We start from the raw sequence: 25,282 nt of genomic DNA on the forward strand, positions 1-25,282 counted from the left end.
ACACAAAACACTTCAACACCTTTGAGGACCAACAAAGGGAAAACAAACAGGGGGGCAGAGTGCTCCTGCAAATAGTACACGGACACCAATTGGCCCCAAAACGCAGTGGCGTCCCTTGCGGTATTTCTTTAATTGATTATAAGAAAGCTTTGATTACAATAAGGCTCGAAACTCGGCCGTCACAGTAGACCTCCTAAAGCCTGCAAAGACCCTGCATCATGGCTTCATATCCACTCGGCATCCACAAACAAGTCCAACCATTGTTCACATCAAAAGACTCTTTCACATGAGTCCTGCATAGAGAAGCTTTCTCCCTCGGTCAAGGCTGCCACAACCATCCATAGTCTCTCACCCCATGGACAGCATCACACCTTGACACATCCAATGCTTCTGCATCACCGCAAAGACTCCCAAACTGTCTCCCAAAAGAGAACTCGCATCACAGCACAGCATACCATACAGTAGACACACCTGTACACTCCCTCTCTACCTTCCAAGGGTACTATCCATCTCAGTCATGGATTCCCTGTCCCCTGTCCAATCAGTAGCAAGGCTATATCAAACATGTGTCCACTCCTGTGACCATTGTCTGCATGTGACCTATCTCCTAGAGAAACCCAAAAACATGTTTCCTCGAGAAACCATGGACTTGTTCCAGCAAACATCGGGTGACCTGTTTTCCCCATTAAACATCTAGTCTGGCCCAGCATGAAACCCATGTCCTCTTTCCATTTCAAAACATTCTCGGCACATACTCAAATGTAGTGCCAACACAACACACAAACAAAAGAGAGAGCTCTTACTGAATATGTCTAGCTGTATTTCTGCCCCACATCTATGTTACATAGGTATGCCCAAAACTGCAGCTCCCTCTGTTCCTTCCAAGCATGAAGAAAGCAATCTGCTCCATGGGTATGCACCCATGAGAGCTTGCATCGCTCCCATGCCAAGAAACATAACCAGGTGACCTTGTACTTGCAGCCAATAACCCATTTACACAGTGTACTTGCAGCCAAGCAAAACAGCCCATAAACAGTCTCGAAACATCCCTATTGCAAGGAGGATCAGCACACTTGTGCACCTTTGTCCAGCAGCCACCTATGGGTGAAAGGAGCTGTACACTACAATCCAACTAAAGTCTCATATGCGCTGCCAAAGGCCTGCATGGTCTTTTGCAGTGTTATCCTCCTGCGGACCAGCCCTATGACCATCTACGCAAACAATCCCTGTGTGTACCTCTGCAGTCCTGGCCGCCTGTGTGTCCAGAGCAACCAGCCCCTGGCCGCCTGACTGTTTGCAAGGGAGAGAGAAAGAGAGAGTTCTGCCCAACTGAACGTCCTGCTGCCCGCCTACAATTCTGCGCTGCTTTCCACGAAGGAGGAAGATGCATGCTGCAGCCCTGCTTTTCAGTCCAGCCCTGCTTTTCAGTCCAGCCACGTGCAGACCAGCCCTCCGTTTGCAAGAGAAAGAGAAAGAGTAGGCAGTTCAGCCCTCCGCCTTTTTACCAATAGAAAGGCGCCTCCCTGCAGCCCACCAGCCCCTCTTCAGAAAAAAAAACACACATGTGGCCCCCTATAATAACTTATGGGCCACGATCCCTTTAAAAAAAAGTATTATTTTATTATTAAGGCTTTTAAACCTTTGTCCCCTCTAACCCTTTGTCTTTTTGGGTTATGTGAAGGGACTTTAATCACTTGGCCCCAAACTGGTGCCATTCACACTGTCCACCATGTCCCCGTGCACACCTGAATACTATCCAGAGAAAGCACAGGGTCGTGACAGCTGGTGCTGCCAGATGACGGGCAATTCTGGGCGCTGATGGGAGGGCAGCACTGAATGTCCGACAGGAGCTATATTCAATGGCGGCTGCTACAGATTTGAGCAAACGGGAGCAGAGGGACTACAAATTGTGAAGAGAGAATGATAATGGTGGGTGCAGAAACCTAAAATCAGAGAGCCTAAAACCAAGCTTTGATACCATTTATAGACATTAAGGTTTGCACAGGAGAACCAAAGCAAGGTGGATAGAAACTATCCATGGTGTGTGTGTGTGTGTGTGTGGAAGTGGAGGGAGTGCAGCTGGGCAAGAAGTATTTCGAATTGAAGTGGGGTGTATTTGCAGGTGGAAGTGGAGGGAGTGCAGCTGGGCAAGAAGTATTTCGAATTGAAGTGGGGTGTATTTGCAGGTGCATGTTTTGCATGTCATAAGTATGGACATTTGGCATCTGAATGCCCAACGGTATTACATAAGCCCCCCCCTAATGCATTGCCGCCTCAGACACGAGAAAAGAATGAAAAGCTCCAAGTTAAGACACCCACTGCAAATGCAGCAAAGAATGCCAAGTCCATCAATCAGATACAATCACCTGTTGCCAAAGCAAAAGACAAAGGAAAAGAGAAAATGCAGGAATCTACAGTGATTGATCATGATGGGTTTCAACAACCCAAGAAGGTGATTGCATTAAAGCAACGTCCCCTTCAATCTCGACAATGGGATGCTTCTTCTCCTTCACCAGGACAGGCTTCTACTTCAGCTCCTGTCCTACAAAACTGGGTCGGGGTTTTGAAAAAGGGCATCCCTATATGTGATTCAGATGAAGAAGAGAATGCCATCTCATTTATGGGCCATGATGGAATGCAACCCATGCAGGCCGATCCTTTGCCTTGTTGATGTTGTACATTCTGATGTCACCTTGTATATATCTTTTACATGCTACAAACACTTAAGTGCTTTACATACAATGTACAGAGTCTTTGCAATGCTTCAAAATGGAGACTTTTGTGGCACTATGTACATAAAATGCAGCCTGATATTGTCTGTTTACAAGAGCACAATCAACATTCCATGGCAGGTCAGCATGGATATTTTAGTGGCTATGACATATTTTATGCTGGCACCTCCACTTATTCAGGGGTATGTATTCTGGCTAGACATGAGTTGCAGCCTCAGTTAGCTTTTAATGACAGTAGTGGCAGATGGTTGGTTATACAATGCAATGTCAATGGGGATATACTTGAGTTTGCCTCTGTATATGCTTCGCAGACCTCTGCCATGAGGGCTTCTTTATGGGACTCCTTATCCAGATATCCATGGAGGTCCAATGCATTCATCTGTGGAGATTTTAACAATTCCCCTCTGCCAAGAGATAACACTACTTCTAAATCTCACATGTTATCTTTGGAAAGGCAGCAATGGGAGAGTATGCTTCTTGCGGTGCAGGCTGAAGACTTATGGCTGCTCCTCCAGGAAACCTTGCCCGGATACACTTTTCATCACAATGCATTCACCACATACTGGGCAAGGTTAGACAGATGGTACCTCTTTTATCCTCATCAATTTGCAGATTTCAGTCCTCATCTCTCCATTGACTTTTCCCTGGGATTATCAGATCATGCTCCGCTTTGGATGGATTTACACATTGGCCTGCCTTTGGATGATTTGCCTTCCCATTCTAGCAGGCTACTGCATGTAAATCAGGCCTATTTAAGGCACCAACATTTCCAGCAAATGATTAAACTTGCAATACAGCCTTTGTTTCAGCATGCCCAGGAGGATATCAATTATGCATGGGACAGCCTGGTTACCAGACTGCAGAATATCATTTGCAGCTATGGCAAGTGGTATATGTCTGAATGGAGAAATAAGATCAAAGAAGCAAAAAGGACAGCACAACAACTGACTGAATTTTCTCAGTCAAGACCTCTCTCTGAGGATGAACAGGAAGCTCTTTCACATGCTCATTTTCAATTGAATGCCAATGATCAGAGAAAATTGCATAAATGGCAGATCAGGGCGAGAACGAAGCCCCTCATGGATAAGGGCCTTTCATCCAAAGCTTTCTTTCAGGGCCTGCATGCTACTCGTAAGAAAAATTCATGCCTACGAGTTAGAAAGCTGGATGGCTCATGGACGCACTCTTTCTCTGATCTCCAAGATGAATGCCATAATTATTTTCAGAACATGTTCTCCCCTCCTGGCTCCCCATCAAATCAAATGATTGATGCTAGGACTGAATTCCTTCGACATGTCTCTGAAATAGTGGATAAGGATGCTGCTCTTACCATGGAGGGATCTTTCACTGCCACAGAGCTTGAGAATGCATTGTTTCACCTTAGCAGACATAAGTCTCCTGGTTGGGATGGCCTTACGGTGGAATTCTATATTGTCTTTTGGGATGACTTGAAAGAAGTCCTATTACAGATGATCAATGCAGCCTGGCAGGCAAACCAGATGCCACACTCATGGAAACATGGCATAGTAAAACTAGTGCCTAAAAAACATCTCTGTGATCATCTGTCGGATTGGAGGCCCATTACTTTGATGCCAGTAGTTTATAAGCTTATTGCAAAGATGATGGTGCACTGGCTGCATACGATATTGGATGTGGGTCTTCATCCTTATCAATATGGATTTATCCCGCGTAGACAAATCCATGATAACATTTCCAATGCCTTGACAGCAATTGAATATGCTAAGTACTCCCATCAAGATGTACTTATTTTGCAAGTGGATATTGCTAAGGCATTTGATACTGTTCACTGGGACTTCATCTCTCAAATTATGTTCAAACTTGGTTTTGGTCCCAAGATGGCAAATGCAGTATTTTGGCTCTACTCTGGATCTACCTCTCAGTGTATTTTGGGAAACCATCTCTCCCGCTCATGGACATTGGGTAGATCAGTACGACAGGGCTGCCCCTTAGTGCTTTGCTATATGCCATTGTCACCCATCCCCTTCTAAAGTATCTTGATCATCTGACACATACAGGGCAGATGAAAGGGCTCACAATCCCTGGGGCATCATCCTTTTTGGCTCAAGCATATGCTGATGATTCCTTTTTCATGCCACAGAATTCACCCCAGGAAGTACATATGCTAATGACCACGCTTTCATTGTTTGGCTTGGCAGCTGGTCTGAATATTAATTTTGACAAATCTAAATTACTTCCTCTCAAACAATGTGATTGGCATTCTCTTCTTTGGCCTGGGCAAGTGGTGAATTCAAAAGATGCAGTCAGGCATTTGGGATATCCAATAGGATGGCATATTACTAGGAAGCAGCAGCTCAAATGGGTCTTACAAAGACTGCAACATAAATTGGATTTCTGGAAGATATCTACCTGGCCGCTTCATGTCAGGCTCAGAATAGTGCAGTCTATTGTAATGTCATATGTGCAATTTTATTTGCCATTGTTACATTGGTCCTCTCGGGATATTTCAGCCTTTACGTCACAAGCCATGGAAATACTCTGGAGAACAAAAGCGGCAGTGAAAGCATTAAGACTGATGAAGATGGAATTGTTGTGCTCCCCAAGGATGCATGGTGGTCTAAATATTCTAAATGTGCGGTATCATGTCCTTGCAAGGAAAATCACTATGCTGCATACTTTTTTCCGCCAACAACAGCCATGGACATGTATGCTTGCATCTATGTGTGTTAATATGAGGACTTCTGCTTATGGCCAATGGACTACTGATCCCTGGGAGGTTGTCATTGGGAGATTTGCAGGAAAGATACCAGGCTGCCCTTTCTCTACTGCTTTGATTTTGGACTGGAAACAGCTACTTTCAAAAGTTAAATGGGCTCCTAATAATTGCTCGGGGACAAATTCCATGAGACAGGAAAGTATTCATTGGAGTGCCATCTTTGACACTCCACTTGCCTTACAGGAACCGATCCGAGCATACAACCTCTCTAAATTGGGAATTCGGTATATACAAGATGTGGTGGATGATCAGGGATATGTTTTATCTTTTCCCCAGGCTATGGCTTCCTATCCTTTGGGAATGCATCACAGGACCATATGGAAGAAAATTGCTGATTTATTATTTCCTTTTCTACCAGTTCCTCCTATGGCTCCTATGGATCGGCTTATGGATTGGCAGCTGCTTTCCTCCACTACAGGCACTCATCCTGTTCCTCTCCCCGCTCTAACCTCCATTAAAGCCTATCATTTACTTCAGCCTGCTCCATGGATCCAGCAATATGGCAATTCTTTATGGCATATAAGGAAACCCCTTTCATGGTGGAGGAAGAATATTCGAATGATATGGAAAAGTAAAATGCCTTTGAAACAAAGACTTTTCCTCTGGAGATGTTTGACAGGTACATTGTCAGTGGGGGTTACACTTGCAAGACGCCATATTGCATCATCCACCTGTCTAAGATGTATGGCTCTTTCAGAGACAATTCCTCATTTGCTTTGGCATTGTCCTTGTTCTAGGATCCTCCTCAGGCGTATTTCTGATTATCTTTGCCTTCGCTTCCCAACTCATAGATTTGGGAAACATTTCTGGCTCTTTGGCAGACATCTCAGAACCTTGTCCCAATACTCACTTTTTCTATTTTGGGTGAGATATTGGGCCCTATGGACCATCTGGAGTGAACACAATTTTGCATATTTGGGAAGGCACAATCTCCAATCATATGAATCTTTCCGAGCCTCATTGCGACAGTCTGTATATGCTGCTTGCCTTGAGGGTGACATGGATGCATCTTGTATTCAGCTTTTCTTCGAGTGCTTTTGATCTTTGGATATTCTCCACTCTGGAGAATATGATTATGTAAACTTTCTTGTGTGCTTCCATTAGGCTCTCCTTTGGAGTCTAATGTCTTGTATATTGACTTTATGAAAATATAACAATTACTGGTTTTACTATAAAAAAAAAGTGTGTGTGTGTGTGTGGTGTGTGTGTGGTTGGTGTGCGGTGCTCGCCTGCGACCTGCTTGTCTGCTCAACGTGCTCGCCTGCTCGTCTAGGACTTGCGACCTGCACGTCTTCTTCTTGCGACGTGCTTATTGCAACCTGCACGTCTGCTTCTTGTAATCTACAGCATCACCTGTTAATTTCTGCCTTTCGATTCTCTTCTCTGTACATCCCCTTCTGAGTGTGTGCGTGTGTGAGAGAGAGGCATTGGTGTGTGTGTGTGTGTGTAGCTAGCAGAGGGTTAGCGCTCGCCTGCGACCCTGCGACCCTGTTCGCCTGCGAAAAAGCTTGTGTGTGTGGTGCGCTCGCCTGCGACCCTGTTCGACTGCTCGCCTGTGACCTGCGACCCTGTTCGCCTGCGACTCTACTCGCTTGTGAGCCTGCGACTCTGTTCGCCTACGAACCTGCGACTGTCTTCGCCTGCGTCTCTGCTCGACTCTGCTCGCCACTTACTTGTCTGATAAAGTCGGCAACCACATGTAAGTATCTGTCCAGCGACAGCCAGCATTAGGGTTTCTACTTCATTTGGGGCTTGCAGCAGATTCGACCAGTGGTACCGCAGCAAATTCGTGTCTGCAGCAGCAATAGGGCTTACAGCAGTTCTGGGGATTATAGAAAATTTAAGGTGTGCATGATGGAATCACCTGAGCTGGCCATTTATAAGCGTCGGAAAGCAATGAACACCTCGAATTTGGATGCCATGTCTTTGATTAAGGAATGCCTGCATGAGGATTTCGAAGAAGCAAGATGTGCTTGGGAAGGACCTGCTCCAGTCACAGAAGTGCGTATTCCGGTGCAGGAGCTCATGGATCCGGTTGCGCAGTATGCATTGAATGCAGTGATTCTCTTTTTCTCGGGCAAGATGCCTAGTGCACAGGATGTGGGACAATGGGTTGATTTCTTGCTGAAGCGTCAAGCAGTCCGGGGTGTTTATTTTGGAGCAAGAGGATTCTATGAGGTCTTGTTAGCAGACATGGAAGCTAGAGATGCTTTGTTGGAAATGTCTCCCCTCTTCTTCAATACGCAAATGACTCATGTTCTTCCCTGGGCTCTTACTAAAGATTATCAGAGCCTTATTCGACATAAGTGCCCGGTTTGGGTTGAAGTGGTGGATTTTCCTCGTACTTGGCGTCATTTTCTTCCTTTGTTGGCTGCTCAATTGGGCAAAGTGATTTGCCCCCCGAAGTTGGATGCCAATACAAATCGTTTTTGTATTCTATGGGACACTGATCTTCCTGCTCCTACGGGCATTACCGTTGATTCTGGGGACACAGTGGTCGGAAAGCGACCATTCAAGCTTAAATGGGGGAAATTTGCCAATTCCTGTTTTCGCTGTGGCAAATTTGGTCATATGCAATCTGAATGTTCTGAACCAAATCTACAACCCCCTCCTTCGCCTGTCCCTACCCCTCAGACTCCTCCTCCAGCGAAATCTTCCCCTGAGGCACAATCTAAAGGTGCTTCCGCATCCACATCAACAACTGGACTAAATAAAGGTAAAGGGAAGCAGTCTCAAATGCCAAGTGTTCCTGCTTCCCCGAACATCAAAGACAAGGGCAAAGAGAAGCTTCCTGCTACTCAGGCGTGGATAGTACCCAAGAAAACTGTCAAAGCACGTACTCTACCATCTTCTCGCAATTATGTGCCCCCCTTGAAGAATGTTGCTCAGCAAAAACTGCCTTGTAATGATAACTCTTCCTTGGCACAGGCCTGGGATAAAGTTGTTCGATCTTATAAGGAAGTAGTTACAGGGGGCACCGCTTCAACGTCGGAAGGCCATCACTTGTTTCCTCCACATTCGAGTTTTGATTTGGCAGCCGATGTTTCCGCGACTGATGCGGATGTGCCCATGGGCACGAGTTCTTAAGCTTTCTGTTGGTTTTCTCGCCCACTGTATATACCATTTAAGATGCATAGTTCTATACATTGCATTTCATATAATGTGCGTGGATTATGCAATCAGGATAAATGGAGGCTAATCTGGCACTATGTACATACTTGCAAAGCAGATATTGTTGTTCTTCAAGAGCATAATCAGCATAATTTTGCCGGACAAACTTCCTATTTTGCGGGATATTGGATAGCTTATGCAGGATCCGCTGGATACTCTGGAGTGCTGATGCTTGTTCGCCATGAATTATTTCCCATGTTGGTATTCAATGATCCAGCTGGCAGATGGATGGTCATTCAATGTATTATCAATGGGGAAGTTTTTGAGTTTGGTGGTGTGTATGCATACACAGCCTCTACTGACAGGGCTCGTTTGTGGCATGCCATCTCCTCTTATTGTTGGCGTTCTAATGCATTTCTTTGTGGCGATTTTAATAATGCTCCAAATCATGTGGATAATACTACTGGACATTCTCACATGCTTCATGTGGAATGACAAGCTTGGGATCTCTTTCAGCACACATGTAATGCCTTGGATTTGTGGCCTCTGTTGCAAGCCAATGATCCAGGATTCACATTTCAGCATAACGCTCGATCAATGTATCGTGCTCGTCTGGACCGATGGTATCTCTTTCAGATGCAGCAGTATGATGATTTTGTATGTGATATGTGGATTGATTACTCCTTGTGTCTCTCGGATCATGCTCCGATATGCTTGAAAATACAATTCGGTTCATGTTCTGCCAATGATTCATTAACTAGAAAGAGACTTCTGCATGTCAATAATGCTTATCTTAAGCATGAGGTTTTTCGCAATCTGATTGTGGATATTATTTCGCCATTGATCTCTCAAATGCATGTTGATATGGATACAGCATGGTTTCGTTTTGTTATGCGGGTTCAATGTGTGATCCAGGATTATGGCAGACACTATTTATCGCATTTCAGAGAGCAAGTTCAACAGGCCAAAGGCACTTGTCAAAGTTTGATGCATCTGGCTAACACTTCATCTCTTACTGAAATCCAGATGACAGAGTTGCTTTCTGCTCGTGCTTTGTTGCATTGTAATGATGAGAGAAAATTGGCAAAGTGGCAGACTAGAGCTCGCCAAAAGGCTATAGCGGATAAAGGATGCACTTCTAAACAATTCTTTCGTCATCTACATCTTTCCAGGCAGTCTCAAACTATTAAGAGGATTAAACTCCCGACTGGTGATTGGACTAACTCTCGTGTGGGGCTTGCACGGGCCATGGAATCTCATTATGGCAAGATTTTTGAGGCCTCTTCTCTCACGCAGGAAGGTCGAGAGGCTCGTTGCCTGTTTTTATCTCAAGTTGCACCGATTTTATCGGCGCACCAGGCTCAACTTTTGGAAGCCGCCTTCACGGAAACAGAATTGTATGCCAGTTTGTGTGATTTGGGCCGTTGGAAATCTCCCGGCTGGGATGGCCTTACTGTAGAATTTTTCTTGTCGTTTTGGCACTACCTAGATCAGCCACTATTGTTAATGATAAACAGGGCATGGGAACAACAGGTTTTGCCTTCATCTTGGAAAGAAGGCTTGCTCAAGTTGATTCCAAAGCAAGCACTTTGTGAAGAGTTCTCGCAATGGAGGCCGATTACGCTCATGCCTGTGGTTTATAAATTGCTGGCTAAAATGCTTGTCAATAGACTTAAAGGGTTTTTGCATGATGGTTTGCATCCATCTCAGTATGGCTTCATTCCACGAAGGCAAATTACTGATAATCTAGCAAATGTCATCATTGGCATGGAGTATGCCAAATACACTCGACAAGATGTATTGGTCATGCAGGTTGACATTGAAAAGGCATTTGACACTGTTCTTTGGGATTACATTGCAGATACCATGCTTCGGCTGGGATTTGGGCCTAAGCTATCCTCTGTGGTTTATTTCTTGTATGCTGACAGTACCTCTGCCGGTTTGTTGGATGGTTTTCTCACATATCCTTGGCATTTGGGACGTTCGGTAAGGCAAGGTTGTCCTCTCAGTGCTTTGCTTTATGCGATTGCTACTCATCCCCTGCTTATGTATTTGGAATCTTTGACTTCGTCTGGAAGATTGCAGGGCTTGAAATTACCCTCTGGGAAACATTTTATTGCACAAGCTTATGCAGATGATTCTCTCTTTATGCCCCGCAATCACCAAGATGATGTGGAACAAATTATGCATACTCTTCATTTGTTTGGATTGGCAGCAGGCCTCAAAGTGAATTTTCGTAAATCCAAACTATTGGCTCTAACTGAGTATGATTGGCATAAGCTGCTTTGGCCAGGCGAACTTGTTCCTCCGAACATTATAGTTCGTCATTTGGGTTATCCACTGGGTTGGACTGTATCGGCTACACGGAAATTGGATTGGGTAGCCGAGCGCTTGCACTCCAAGTTACATTATTGGAAGTTGTCCACATGGCCGCTTCATGTGCGTCTTAGAATTGTGCAATGCATTCTTGTAGCTTATGTGCAGTTTTATCTACCTTTGCTATATTGGTCTCAATCCCGCTTAAAGTCCCTTATGTCAAGTATATTGGCGCATTTCTGGCGCACTTCATCTCGTGGAAAGGGCCTCAGATTGTTATCCATGGACAAGTTATGCTCTCCTAAGCGCCTTGGAGGCCTGAATATTTTGGATTTGAGACGTCATGTTTTGGCTAGGAAAGCTATGCTTTTGCCGGTTTTGTTGGATCAGCAGCAACCCTGGACTCTCATGGTGTCCCATTTGTGTCGGCAGATTGTCACGCCGTTCTATGGTCATTGGCAACCCACATACTGGGATCTTATATGTGGAAAACTTGAAGGACACATTCCGGGATGTCCTTTCACTTCTTCTCTCATTATTGATTGGAAGGAAGTTACTTCACATATGATATGGCATGGTTCCCGATCTTTGATGGGCAATTCCCTGCGGCTAGAGAGTTTGCATTGGAGTCGTGTATTTTCTTCCACTTTGGTTGACCGTTCACCTCGTCAGGCATATTTTCTATCTCAAAAAGGAATTTGTCAGATACATCAGGTGGTGGATGACATTGGTCAGGTTCTTTCCTTCTCTGTTGCGGCGGATCGTTTTCAATTGGGATCCCATTATTCTCATCTTTGGACAGAAATTCAACGGATGATTGCTGATATTTCTCCTTAACCTCCCTTGAATGTGGATTCCCGTCTATCTGATTGGAATCTTGGAACCACTGCTATGAAATGTATTTCAGCTGGGACAGTTTATGCCCTCTTGCAATCGGATGCATGGATAGTCAGACATGGTAATCAGCTATGGTCTCTCTCCAAATCTTCAATGTGGTGGAAACGTACATTGTTTCGCATTTGGAAAAGTCATCTGCCTCTTAAAGAACGCCTGTTCTTGTGGCGCTGTTTGGTTGGTGCTCTTCCTGTTGGTAGCTTGTTCCATGCACGTCATATTGCGCCTTCACGTTGTGTCCGATGTAAAGCTACTGAGGAGACTGTCCCACATTTACTATGGGGTTGCGTATGCTCCAGATCGTTCATTCGCCGGGTCTCGACTGCTCTTCGCCTTCGTTTCCCTTCGGGCATTTTTCACAGATGCTTTTGGCTTTTTTGGGGTATTACAAGCATCACAGTCTCAGTTTGCTGTATTTTTCAGCTGGGTCCGATTCTGGGTCTTTTGGACCATATGGCATGTTCGGAACAACCTCATGTTCCAAGCCAATGACATTGTTCCCTTCCATTACTTCAAGTTCTCGCTTGGTCACGCGCTTCATTTTGCTTATGATGCTGGGGACATCACTCTTGATGCTTATAGGATTTACTTTGATTGCTTCTAGGTAGTGAAGCCTATAGTTACTCTTCTTTTTCTGGGTTTTCCTCGCTTAGAGGTTTCCCACTTGTAAATAAAAAGTGTGGTCTTTTTGGTGGGTTTTCCTCGTTTTGAGGTTTCCCACCTGTAATTAATGACATGAAGCTTTACAAAAAAAAAAAAGTGTGTGTGTGTGTGTAGAGAGAGAAAAGAGAGAGAAAGATTTTATTAACGTCTTCCAAAAGACCGAACTCGGCCTATGAGACAAATCAGTGTACCTGTGTGGGGTATCCTCTGTCATCCCAACAAAATGAAAAAGTACTGAACTAAAAAGCTGAATCTGGGTGTGCAATAAGTACAATGAGTGGGGAGGTGATGGAGCTCTACTACTAGGAGAATGCAAAGCTATATGCATGGAGTCATGATATGCAACCTAGCTAGCTCCATCCTGTACCATATTGGGGGTATAGAATGGTATACATCAATAAAGGGGGTGTCCACAGCTCCCTGAAGAACATGCATGGGTCTGCTCTGAAGCGAGCCAATCGCTCCACACCCACTCTATGAAACTGAGCTCTGATCTCTGTCATCTCTCTCTGGTATAAGCGTGGTGTCCGAAAGCCAAGTGTCCTCTATCTCCTGTGGGCTCTGAGTGTCTCTGCTCTCTCTAGAGAGAGAGAGAGAGAGAGAGAGAGAGAGAGAGTATTGCACCTAAGAGAGAATCGCACGACTCAATGATTGCGTCTATTGATGTGATAACCTTCACCAAGTACAATACTTTTATAGACTTGCAACCTTACCTTTTTACCCATATAAATAACACACACTAATAAGTGCATGGCACATGGCACATGGCACAGTTAACCTATCCGATCCACTCACACTACTTGTATGGTGCACACCCTATGGGTTGTACAAGTGACATGGCATCCATAAGCATTTAGCAAGCATTAATCCATTTATCCAGGCATTTACAGCATAAAGCACAGCATGAGCTTGTGTTTGGGGCTTCTACAACACCAACAGCAGGTACAAAACATTTAAGAGCATTTAGGGCACTCAAGCATCCAGTTATGGACTGTGGACAGCAGCCGACTGATCATCTACAACCAACCGAATGGAACGGACAATAGTCATGGGTATTATTGCAGCCGACAGAGCATATTGAGCATTTAAAGAAGCTGACAGCAGCATACCAGCCCGACCAGCATCATTATAGCATATAAAAGGCAGCGCATCATTCAGTTCATATCATCTCTTCATCGCTTTAGTGGAGTTCAGCATCCAGCACTCAGCATTCAGCATATAGTCAGCATTCAAGTCATCTCCCATCTCCTACATAGAGGAAAGCCAACATTCCAAGGGTGGACCTCAGCATTGGAGATAGGAACAATCATTCACCATCAGCATTCAGCTCATCTCTCTCATTCTAAGAAGGATATTCATTTAGTACAGCATAGATCTATTTATAGATCTTCATTGTAACTCACCCATTTAATATAGCTGCATTGCATTGCATTGACACCATTGTCTATCTCTTAAGTATCATTAAGTGAAGTTTAGTATTAGCCTAGGGTTGTTTTACTACGGTCAATCAATCCCCCGCATGTCGCACTAACCCTTTTAGGGGCTGTTTACACACACACATACAAGGGTTCACAACTTCACACACGAGGCTCTAAATCCCAACAAACCTTAGTAACTAGTTTAGGTTTCTAGATTTCACGCCACTACCCCTTAGCCGAATTTGAAAATGTCAACTGGTCAAAGCTCACTTCAAGAAACAAAGGACACCACTACTTAGTCAAAGCTTAGATTGAGGCCCACCCACATGGGACTTGTGTCAAGACATTTCCGATATTCACAGCATCCCAAAACCCAAGATTTGTAGAACCATGTTTGTCAGTTACATCCTTCTATGGTAGATTGGGAATGCTTGAATTAACATTACACCACGCTGGTAGTATCATGGGTGATTCCATATTAAATACTACCGGGCTAGTGTTTTTGGTATGTGCACATTTGGGACCATACTAGTGTTATTGGTATTGTGGGGCTGATTCCTTGTTATATATTGAGCTAGTGTTATTGGTGTTTATGTTTGTACCTATTATATGTTGTTATGTTGGGATTGATTGTGAGGAGTCCAATTGATTGGCATTGTTGAGTAATAGGTGATGAGCACTACAACAGGGCCGACCAAGACGTTGTATGGGTGCAAGGTTGTGCATAGCGCATATTTATCGTTTGCGGTAGACAAAGTGGTTGTGCTCATCACGAGCATGCGAGGGATAATATGGTTTGGGCAAACCTTGGAGATCCTTCATGTAACAGCTATAAAGTTTAAAGATCTAGTGGCCTTACTCCTTGAGAAGGATAGAAGAAACAAAGCAGATTAGCAAGCCAGCAACAGTATTAACTACGACAAAGCCTTTGTGGGAGCACAAAACTAAAAAAATAACAAGAAGATTTAGTGCAAATACTGCAAAAGAATGGGGCACAAGGAGTTAAATTGCTTCAAGAAGTTGGAAAAAGAGCAAGCAAAGCTTCATGCTAATCTCATAGTTGATGAGGAGGAGGTTCCAGTTGATGATGAAGAAATAACCGCTCCAACAACCCAAGTCCCCCTCAATGAGGAAGACTATGATTGGACATTCTAGCTATTGTGTGTGAGAGAGTCGGTAAGGGTTCTCTGCCTTGGGTAGTCTCCCTAAAATCTGATTGTACTTATGTCTATGTGTGTGCCTTCAGTTATAAAAGGCTGTGTGTTATCCTTATCCTAGTTAGGAGCAAGGGGGGTGACTAAAGTGCTCACCTTGCTGCCTCGATTGCATTATGCGACTAGAGGGCTATCATGACACAAGAAGTGTGCATGAAGAGTCATCTCTGACCGTAGTCACCAGAAACGTTTCGGGGCTTTTGATGTTTCGGGGTTTTTGAGGTTTCGAGACAAAACGTTTCGGGGCTTTTGATGTTTCGAGGTTTTTGAGGACTACCTAGTGCTAGCTAGGCACTTAAAATATGGTAAAAGCTTAGGCAATTGTGGTCACAATTGGGCAATTGGAAAGTCGTGGAATTGTGACTCGTGAGAAATTGGGCAATTGTGAGAAATTCGGGATTTATGAGAAATTGGGCAATTAAGAATTTAGGGAATTGGGAATATTGGGAAATTTGTGAGAAATTGGGAGAGAGGAGGAGGAGGGGAAGGAGGAGAAGAAGAAGAAGAAGAGGTGACTGCAGATCGAGTGCAAGAGAGAGAAAGAAAGAAAGAAAGAAAGTTGTATTAATGTCTACTAGAGGCCAAACTCGACCTATGAGACACATCAATGTACAACTGTCAATGTCTTCTGGATGTCCAGGAAAAAAAGGACAAAATAAACATGAAATAAACTATGAAAGTACTGAGCTAGGGGGGGGGGGGGGGATGGATGGATGGAGCACTACTGCTAAAGGCTCAGTATGCAACCTATATGCATAGGGTATACAAGAATGGAATGCAAATCTGTCTAGCTCCAACTAGTACCATAATGGGGGTGTAATATGCGATACATACGCGATGGCGAGGTAAAAATCCCTTGGAGCATGATCTCCGGGTGTGAGTGTATGTCATGGCCCTGTGAAAATGGAACAGCACAAGTGTGTGCATGGTGGTTGCTGAGTCAAAATATTGAATGATTCACATGGGGGGTACCCGGACAGAGTTAATGATGTGTGGACATCCCTAGGTGTGAAGGGGGGAACTAGAACATTAGAATTTTAATGTTTTATTGAAAGTTGCCCCTAGGCCTTAGTGGCCCCTAGGGAACTTTAATAACTTCTAAAGTTGGGGCCCTAGGATTATTATGGGGAGGGGGCAACTCCACTTTTGGAGTGTGCTGGAGCAAGATCTTAGCTTATATACTGAGCGAGCGGGTTTATGCTCATCAGGGCATGCAGGCTTCAGGAGAGCTTTCTCTACCACTGACCATGTATTCACTTTGAGATGTATGATTGATCAGGCCAGAGTGAGGAAGAGAAAGCTCTATTGCTGCTTTGTGGATTTCCGCAAGGCATTTGACACAGTACCACGAGAGAGGCTCTTTCAGCGCCTGCAGTCTCTTGGCATACCAGCAGATATGACATGGGGCATCTATGCATTATATGAGCAGGTTTTTGGGCGAGTCAGATGTCCAGGAGGTATGTCCGAGACTATTGCTAGCACCATTGGTGTGAAGCAGGGATGCCCACTTTCCCCCACGCTATTTGGGTTATACATTGATGAGGTGGCTGACTTCATTACACGGGGAGGCGGAGATGGAGTTGATTTAGCAGGTACCTCAGTACATATTATGCTCTATGCTGATGATATTGTATTAGTGTCTGAGTCTCCAGGTGGTCTACAGCAGCATCTACATGCACTCGATGATTTCTGCACACAGAGGGGTCTTACTGTGAACCTTGGGAAAACCAAGGTTATGGTCTTTCATACATCGAGACAGGGCAGGAGTCAGCTGACATTCACTCTCGCAGGATGCCAGGTGGAGGTGGTGACATCATACGTGTACCTAGGGGTTACCTTCTCAGCAGCAACCACACGCTTCACCATGGGTTCAGCAGCCAGAGCTAGATTGACACGGGGATATGCAGCATTGGCTATGCTAGAGAGACAGTGCCACCAGGCGCATTTTCAGGAGCCCCGGACGAAGGGGTGGCTATTTGACACATTAGTCACACCGGCATTGTATATGGAGCAGCAGTATGGGCGCCAGGCCTTGCTACCCATTGGTGGACACAGATAGAGAGACCACAGGCCCTCATGATGGCACGCATGATACGCAGCAAACCGTCAGTACCTCATGACATTATCCGAGCAGAGTTTGCTGCGCCTCCTATGATGGTAGAGGCCATATTTCAGACTATATGCCTGCTAGACAGATTCAAAGAGATGCCACAGGACAGATTATCATACAGAGCTTTTGAGGCATCTAGACAGTTGGCTGAGGCAGGAGACAAAGGATCATGGTATGCACAGGTCACACATTGGTTCTCACAGCATGGCCTAGACATGGATCATCTACCACCATTCCAGTATGACAGGGATGCACCACATATCCGTCTCTCTCATAGTGAGAGGAACAGAGTATTGAGACAAGACCTATAGCAGCTCTATACACGAGAGACATGGATATCGCCTACACAGCCTCTTCCACCGAAGATGCTATACTACAGAGATCACTTCATGAGTATCACTGATGATGGATTTATAGAGAGGCCTAGATACATGGAGGGCTTTTTACCACACGGCTCCCGAGTGGCTATTGGTCAGCTCAGAGTTTCATCACACCGATTGGAGATTGAGACTGGCAGAGCAGCACAGATCCCCTGAGAGGAGAGGGTATGCAGATTGTGCAGAGAGGAGGTGGAGAGTGAGGAGCATTATGTATGCAGATGCAGAGCATATACAGCCATCAGAGAGAGATATCCCATTTTATTCAGAGAGCCACATTCCCTACGCCAGATCTTTGAGGCAGCAGACCAGCGCATACTGGGGAGATACATTCTAGACATACAGCGCCACAGAGAGACGTTATTACAGGCTCAGACAGCTCCAGAGGGGGGGGGGGGGGCGACAGACACAGATTACTACATTTTTTCAGAGATCCATCCCCCTCACAGCCCCTACACGGTAGGGAATTACTCTCCAGAGAGCAGAGACACTTAGAGCCCGCAGGAGACAGAGGACACCTGGCTTTCGGACACCACGCCTATACCAAAGAGAGATGACAGAGATCAGAGCTCAGTTTCACAGAGAGGGTGCGGAGCGACTGGCTCACTTCAGAGCACACCCAGGCATGTTCTTCAGGGAGCTATGGACACCCCCTTCACTGATGTATACCATTTTATACCCCCAGTATGGTACAGGATGGAGCTAGCTAGGTTGCATATCATGATTGTATACTCCATGCATATAGCTTTGCATTCTCCTAGTAGTAGAGCTCCATCCCCTGCACACCCTGATTCAGCTTTTTTATTCAGTACTTTTTCATTTTGTTGGGATGACAGAGGATACCCCATACAGGTACTCCGATTTGTCTCATAGGCCGAGTTCGGTCTTTTGGAAGACGTTAATAAAATCTTTCTTTCTTTCTTTCTTTCTTTCTCTCTCTTCTTTTTGGGAAAAAGAAATGTGGAGCATACGTGCTGTTGGGAAGAGTGGAAAGCAAGAGGGAAAGGAGTCGACTGCTGAAGGGTGTGCTGCTGCTGTTTTCTCTGTGCAAACCAGCCGTACAGCTCTGTACGGACAGGCTGCTGTAGGTACACTCTCTGGTACAGGCTGCGCACAGGTGCAGAACTGCTGCTGCAGGTTCTGTTGCAGGTACAGCTGTACGGACAGGACAGAAACGCTCTGACAGAGGCCGTACAGCAGGTACAGTCACCTGTACGACTGCTGACATGTGACCGTACAGCAGGTACAGAACTGTACCTTCAGGTACAGAACTGTACCATCAGATACAGTCAGGTACAGCAGAAGCAGGCGCATCATTACAGCTGCAGGCGGCGTATTTTCTGGTACAGACTGAGCCGTACAGCTGCAGGCGGCGCTCTTCTTGGTACAGTGCAGAATTTTCAGATCTATGCAGTCAAGTACAGCACTGAGGTGGATGCAAAGAGGAAGATACAGACAAGTACACTCAGACGTGTGAAGCAGGGTTGTTGAAACAAGTGCCTGCAAGTACAGATTGGTACCGTTACTTCCTCCGGTGCAGATCCACGAGCTGATTTTGGTAAGCTCTGCATTTGTTCATCTATCTCTCTCTCTATTGCTTTATGTCTGTTGCAGATTTGAGCTATCTGGCCCCTTGTGAGAGGAGGGGTATGGCAGATTGAAAAGGGTGGAGACAGAGGTTGAACAGTGAATGTATGTATGAGCTGAGATGTTGAATCATGTGCTTGAGATATGCCAGATGTATGCTCATGGCAGCCCTGCTTAGTGGTCTTGGCTAATCAGAGGGAGGCACAGTGTGTTGCTTTAAGACACAGATCTGTGTGTGTGAATCCTCTGTGCTAAGAGGTATTGTGGGCTGTCAGATTGGACATACGGGTGTAATCTTTTGGCTGATTTTGTTGTACTCAGCCTTTCATACTTTTGAAATTGAATAAAGAAATACCGCAAGGGGCGCCAAGCTTTGGGGCCAACAGGTGTCGCTTTGTTTTCAGATTTGGGCACTCTAGCTCCAATCTGTTTTGTTTTCACATTTAGACTACAAGTGGACGGGTGACTGCTAGTCTACCGCACTCTGGTTTCTATCGGAGGCCGGTTTCAGTGTAAGTGAGCTAGCCGCTCCTCGATATGGTGCTGATGTCGAGCCCGTATCTCTGTAATCTCCCTCTAATGTAGTCTAGGAGTCTGATAGCCTGGTGCTCTCGATCTCCGTCTGGCTCGGAGGTCCGCAGCGTGCTAAAGTGTAACCCCCTCCTGTGTCAGGGTAGGCACTGGGATAGATCTCTGGAAGAAATCGGTGAGCTGGAGCTGTCGCCCACCTCTCCCTGTGGTATGAGTCCGTAGCAGTGCCTCACTGTGGCTCTGTGTGTCTAGCAAGAATTGGCCAAATCTGCGTTGGTCTGCGGATTCCATGATCTAGCGGAGTGAGGGATGTCCACTCAAGATGGTGGTGTATCTCTCTCTAATGTCACTAACCCAACATTTAAAAAAAACACTTGGATAAAATTTTTAAAAAAGATAATTTATCTTTTTTAGAAAAGAAAAAAAATCCCCGTTTCTGAAACGCATTTTGACAGTTTCTGGGTTTCGGAGTTTCTCAGCCCAGAAACGCATTTCTATCTGACTATGGCTCGGACACACCATACTACGGGGTTAGAAGGTAGTGTCTTTACTTCGTGTTGGGTCTCACCTCCTTCGCTCCAAAGGAGGGATTCTTGGATATTCAGAGTTTTATGTGTGTGAATCATCCCTTAGAATAGTTAGTGTGATTAGGTGTGTAAACAATCTCTTAAGACTGGATATTGTGTGTCCATGTAAATAAGCAATGATGTCATAATCCTTGCCAAATGGCATTGCCCTATGAGTGTGACTAAGTCAAAAATCAAATCATTAATCATTCAGTCGTGCTATCCTTCTTTCTCTTCACAGTTCGTCATCTCTATTTCTCTCTTCCTCGTAATGTTCACCAACCACTCTGCTACCAAACCATCATGATCATATGCTCTCCCAGTCCTCATCTTGTCAATAGCTTTCCTTACCATCTCAGCAGTAAAGAAAGCACATGTCTCTGGGCATGGCTGCGATGGGTCTGGCAGGGGTGGCTGTCCTAGTGCTGTGTACAGGGATGCTGCATACTCACCCCGAATCTCTGTGGAGGTAATGGTTGGTGATGGTGAATGCTCATGGAATAGTCTCCATGCCTCGCCTGAGTCCTGACTCATAAATAACTGATACAAATCCCTCTCTAACTGAGCAAGATAAGCCCTCTTCTTCCGTCGCACTAGGCGCCGGAAGGTAATCCGTGACTGTCTGTGAGTGGTAACACCCATGAGCACCTCTCTCTGTAATCTGATCCTCATCTCTCTGCACTCCTCATCATACCAGCTGTTCTGGGGCATGTTCCCAGATCGTCTCCGTGTAGGCTGACTATGGGGATATACCTCTGATGCTGAAGCATGAAGCGTCTCTATCAATATCTAACTGAGCTCATCTAATGGCTGTCCCGGCTCCTCGGCACATTAGCGTCTGTATATCTCATCCGTGTACACGGTGTCAGTCTCCCTCGTAAAGGTATAACGAGTGTGTGTGGAGACCTGTCCCAATGGAGCTGTGCTGAACTGAAATGTGAGAGTGAAGGACAAGATAGCATGATCCACTGCTACTCCAACCGGCTTAGTGCATACCATAAAATCTTGAAAAGAGGGAATGAGACTGGGCTGAGCCATAACATAGTCCACTGTACTAGCACCATGCCGATGTGGAAAGCAAGTGAAACCGCCCGCTGCCGGGAATCTCTGCCTCATTTCATTTTCCGAGCAGAGTTTGCTGCGCCTCCTATGATGGTAGAGGCCATATTCCAGACTATATGCCTACTAGACAAATTCAGAGAGATGCCACAGGACAGATTGTCATACAGAGCTTTTGAGGCATCTAGTCAGCTGGCTGAGGCAGGAGACAGAGGATCATTGTATGCACAAGTCAAACATTGATTCTCACAGCATGGCCTAGACATGGATCATCTACCACCATTCCAGTATGACAGGGATGCACCACATATCGGTCTCTCTCATAGTGAGAGGAACAGAGTATTGAGACAAGACCTATGGCAGCTCTATACACGAGAGACATGGATATCGCCTACACAGCCTCTTCCACCGAAGATGCTATACTACAGAGATCACTTCATGAGTATCACTGATGATGCATTTATAGAGAGGACTAGATACATGGAGGGCTTTTTACCACACGGCTCTTGAGTGGCTATTGGTCAGCTTAGAGTTTTATCACATCGATTGGAGATCGAGACTGGCAGAGCAGCACGGATCTCCCGAGAGGAGAGGGTATGCAGATTGTGCAGAGAGGAGGTGGAGAGTGAGGAGCATTATGTATGCAGATGCAGAGCATATACAGCCATCAGAGAGAGATATCCCATTTTGTTCAGAGAGCCACATTCCCTATGCCAGATCTTTGAGGCAGCAGACCAACGCATACTGGGGAGATTCATTCTAGACATACAACGTCACAGAGAGACATCATTACAGGCTCAGACAGCTCGAGAGGGGGGACGACAGACACAGATTACTACATTTTTTCAGAGATCCATCCCACTCCCAGCCCCTACACGGCAGGGAATTACTCTCCAGAGAGCAGAGACACTCAGAGCCCGCAGGCGATAGAGGACACCTGGCTTTCGGACACCACGCCTATACCAGAGAGAGATGACAGAGATCAGAGCTCAGTTTCACAGAGAGGGTGTGGAGCGACTGGCTCGCTTTTCAGAGCAGACCAGGGCATGTTCTTCAGGGAGCTGTGGACACCGCCTTCATTGATGTATACCATTTTATACCCCCAGTATGGTACAAGATGGAGCTAGCTAGGTTGCATATCATGATTGTATACTCCATGCATATAGCTTTGCATTCTCCTAATAGTAGAGCTCCATCCCCTCCCCCACTCATTGTACTTATTGCACACCCAGATTCAGCTTTTTAGTTCAGTACTTTTTCATTTTGTTGGGATGACAGAGGATACCCCATACTCAGCTTTTTAGTTCAGTACTTTTTCATTTTGTTGGGATGACAGAGGATACCCCATACAGGTACACCGATTTGTCTCATAGTCCGAGCTCTCTCTCTCTCTCTCTCTCTCTCTCTCTCTCTCTCTCTCTCTCTCACACTCCCCCCCCCCCCCTCTTCTAGGCACATTTCCAGGAGCCCGGGACGAAGGGCTAGCTTTTTGACACCCTTGTCACACCAGCCTTGACGTATGGAGCAGCCTTCTGCGGCCGGGCGAGATTTATCCGATGAGGATGATGGAGAGAAACCTGTCAATTAGGGTTTAGAGTTCATTCATGGGAGACATACACAGAGAAGCAAGGGAGAGAGAGAGAGAGAGTTGTGGGGATAAGTCAACTCATGAAAAGCATGAGTGTGTGACTCCCCTATCACACATGTATATTGCACTAGTACACATAGTGCACTTAGTACATTAAAAGTACTAAGTGTACTATGTACTATAACTTATGGGCTTGTACACACTATAAGGGTGGGCATAACGCCTTTACCCCAACAACCTCCCACTTAAAGGCAAAGTGCCCTTAAGTAAAGGAAAAGAAAAAATCAGCATGTACATGATAATATACAAGGCCATATCAAGGCTGAAAATGGCCTCATCCAATGCCCATCAAGTGTCTGCAATGAGCAAACCGCTCCGGAGGCAAACTCTTCGTCAACAGATCAGCCGGGTTGTCATCCGTGTGAATCTTAACAAGCTGAATTTGCTTGTTCTCTATCACCTCTCTGATGAAGTGATACTTCACATCCACATGCTTCGTCTTTGCATGAAAGACAGGGTTCTTTGCCAACTGGATGGCACTCTGACTGTCACAATGCAACAATGGAATATCCCCTGTATAACCCAAATCAACCACTAACCGAGATAGCCATAATGCCTCCTTGCAAGCCTCTGTGGCTGCAATATACTCGGCCTCTGTAGTAGATAAGGCTGTGCACTTCTGCATCCTGGATATCCATGACACAGCACCTCCTGTGAATGTAAATACATAACCGGTAGTAGACTTCCGGTTATCTGGATGACCGGCATAATCCGAATCCGTGTAACCATGCACTAATGCATCCTGTTTGCCAAAGCAAATGCACAAATCCTGTGTGCCCTTCAGGTATCTCATGACACCTTTCACTGCTTCCCAATGCTTCTTGCCAGGGTTGGCCATGTATCTAGAAACCACTCCCACTGCAAATGCAATGTCCGGCCTAGTAGCAACCATGGCATACATGAGACTGCCACAAGCTGAAGCATACGGAATCTTGGCCATATCAGCCCTGTCACTATCTGACTGTGGGCTGTCCATAGCACTGAGTTTCACATATGGAGGCAAAGGAGTACTAGCTTTCTTCCCCCCGTCCATATTGAACCTCTGCAAGACTTTGCCAATGTATTCTTTCTGAGACAAATACAACACATGCTGATTTCTGTCCCGAAGTATCCGCATACCCAAAATGTGATTTGCATCACCCAGATCCTTCATGTCAAAGGTCTCATGCAGCCTCTTTTTCAATGCATCCATCTCTTTACGAGATTTCCCGGCAATCAACATATCATCAACATACAAAATGAGAATCAAGAGACTGCCATCCAAAGCTTTCTTGGTGTACAAGCAGTGATCTATGTCACTTCTCCTGAATTTCTGAGATTTCATGAATGTATCAAATTTATGATACCATTCTCTTGGTGCCTGTTTGAGCCCATAAAGACTCTTTTTCAGCTTGCATACAAGCTTCTCCTTTCCACTCACTGCATAACCCTCTGGCTGCTGCATAAATATCTCCTCATGGAGATCACCGTGAAGAAAAGCAGTCTTCACATCCATCTGAATCAAGTCCAGATCATCATGCGCAACCAAAGCCAACACAGCTCTAAGTGTGGTCATTTTGACCACTGGAGAGAAGATCTCATCAAAGTCCACACCATATTCCTGCTTGAAGCCCTTAGCCACTAACCTGGCTTTGTATCTTGGCTTAGCATCTGATGCAACTTTGAGCCTGTATACCCACTTGCATGGCAAAACCTTCTTGCCTGCAGGCAAAGGCACCAACTTCCAAGTTCCATTTTTGTGCAGAGAATCCATCTCTGACTTCATAGCACGCTCCCATAGAGCCTTGTCTGCCCTCTGTAAAGCCTCTTTATAACATGAGGGCTCCCCACAGTCAGTAAGCATCAAATAGTCAACCCCTGGAACAAACCTGTCAGGGGCTCTGGAGGGTCTAGTGGACCTCCGTACCCAATGACCATCATTTGCAGGTTGCTGTCCAGCCTGCATATCACCCATTGGTGGCTCCTGTTCCATGCCATAAGGCTGAAATATCATGCCCGGTATATCCTCCAACTGTGGTATATCCATAGGGATATCTTCTGCCATCTCTGGCTGTCCATTTGGACCATTTTCAGCACCATTTAAGGGCTGGTTTTCCTGCTGTAATGGCTGATTTACAGCCCTTTGTTGTTGTCCATGATGTCCATCATCATCAAAGATGACTCTGCCAGGCTCCTGTTGCCTTGCAGGCTCCTTATACATGCATGTTTCATCAAAAATGACATCATTGCTGCGTATGATCTTTCTATTTATGGGATCCCAAAGTCTATACCCCATTTCACCTCTGTCACCATATCCTAGGA

General features: G+C 45.5%; 2 protein-coding genes across 3 annotated transcripts in view; one reads left to right on the top strand and one right to left on the bottom strand.

Annotated features, from left to right (window-relative positions):
• Positions 1–25,282, bottom strand: part of LOC147620830 (uncharacterized) — a 140,752-nt gene that overhangs the window by 2,233 nt on the left and 113,237 nt on the right. The window contains exon 13 of one of the 2 annotated variants that reach the window (XR_015270015.1): positions 13,581–13,719. The exons of the other annotated variant lie outside the window; for it this stretch is intronic. The gene's annotated coding sequence lies outside the window, so the exon portion shown is untranslated. The remainder of the gene's footprint in view (positions 1–13,580; positions 13,720–25,282) is intronic. 2 annotated transcript variants of the gene reach the window in all.
• Positions 6,691–12,540, top strand: LOC147620831 (uncharacterized). Its single transcript, XM_086825104.1, has one exon. The coding sequence runs from the start codon at positions 7,339–7,341 to the stop codon at positions 8,572–8,574; it is 1,236 nt and encodes a 411-aa protein (XP_086681230.1). The 5' UTR covers positions 6,691–7,338; the 3' UTR covers positions 8,575–12,540.

This window comes from Cibotium barometz, chromosome 31 (genome assembly GCF_041138505.1).
Source record: "Cibotium barometz isolate CiBa-2024 chromosome 31, ASM4113850v1, whole genome shotgun sequence".
NCBI lineage: Eukaryota > Viridiplantae > Streptophyta > Polypodiopsida > Cyatheales > Cibotiaceae > Cibotium > Cibotium barometz.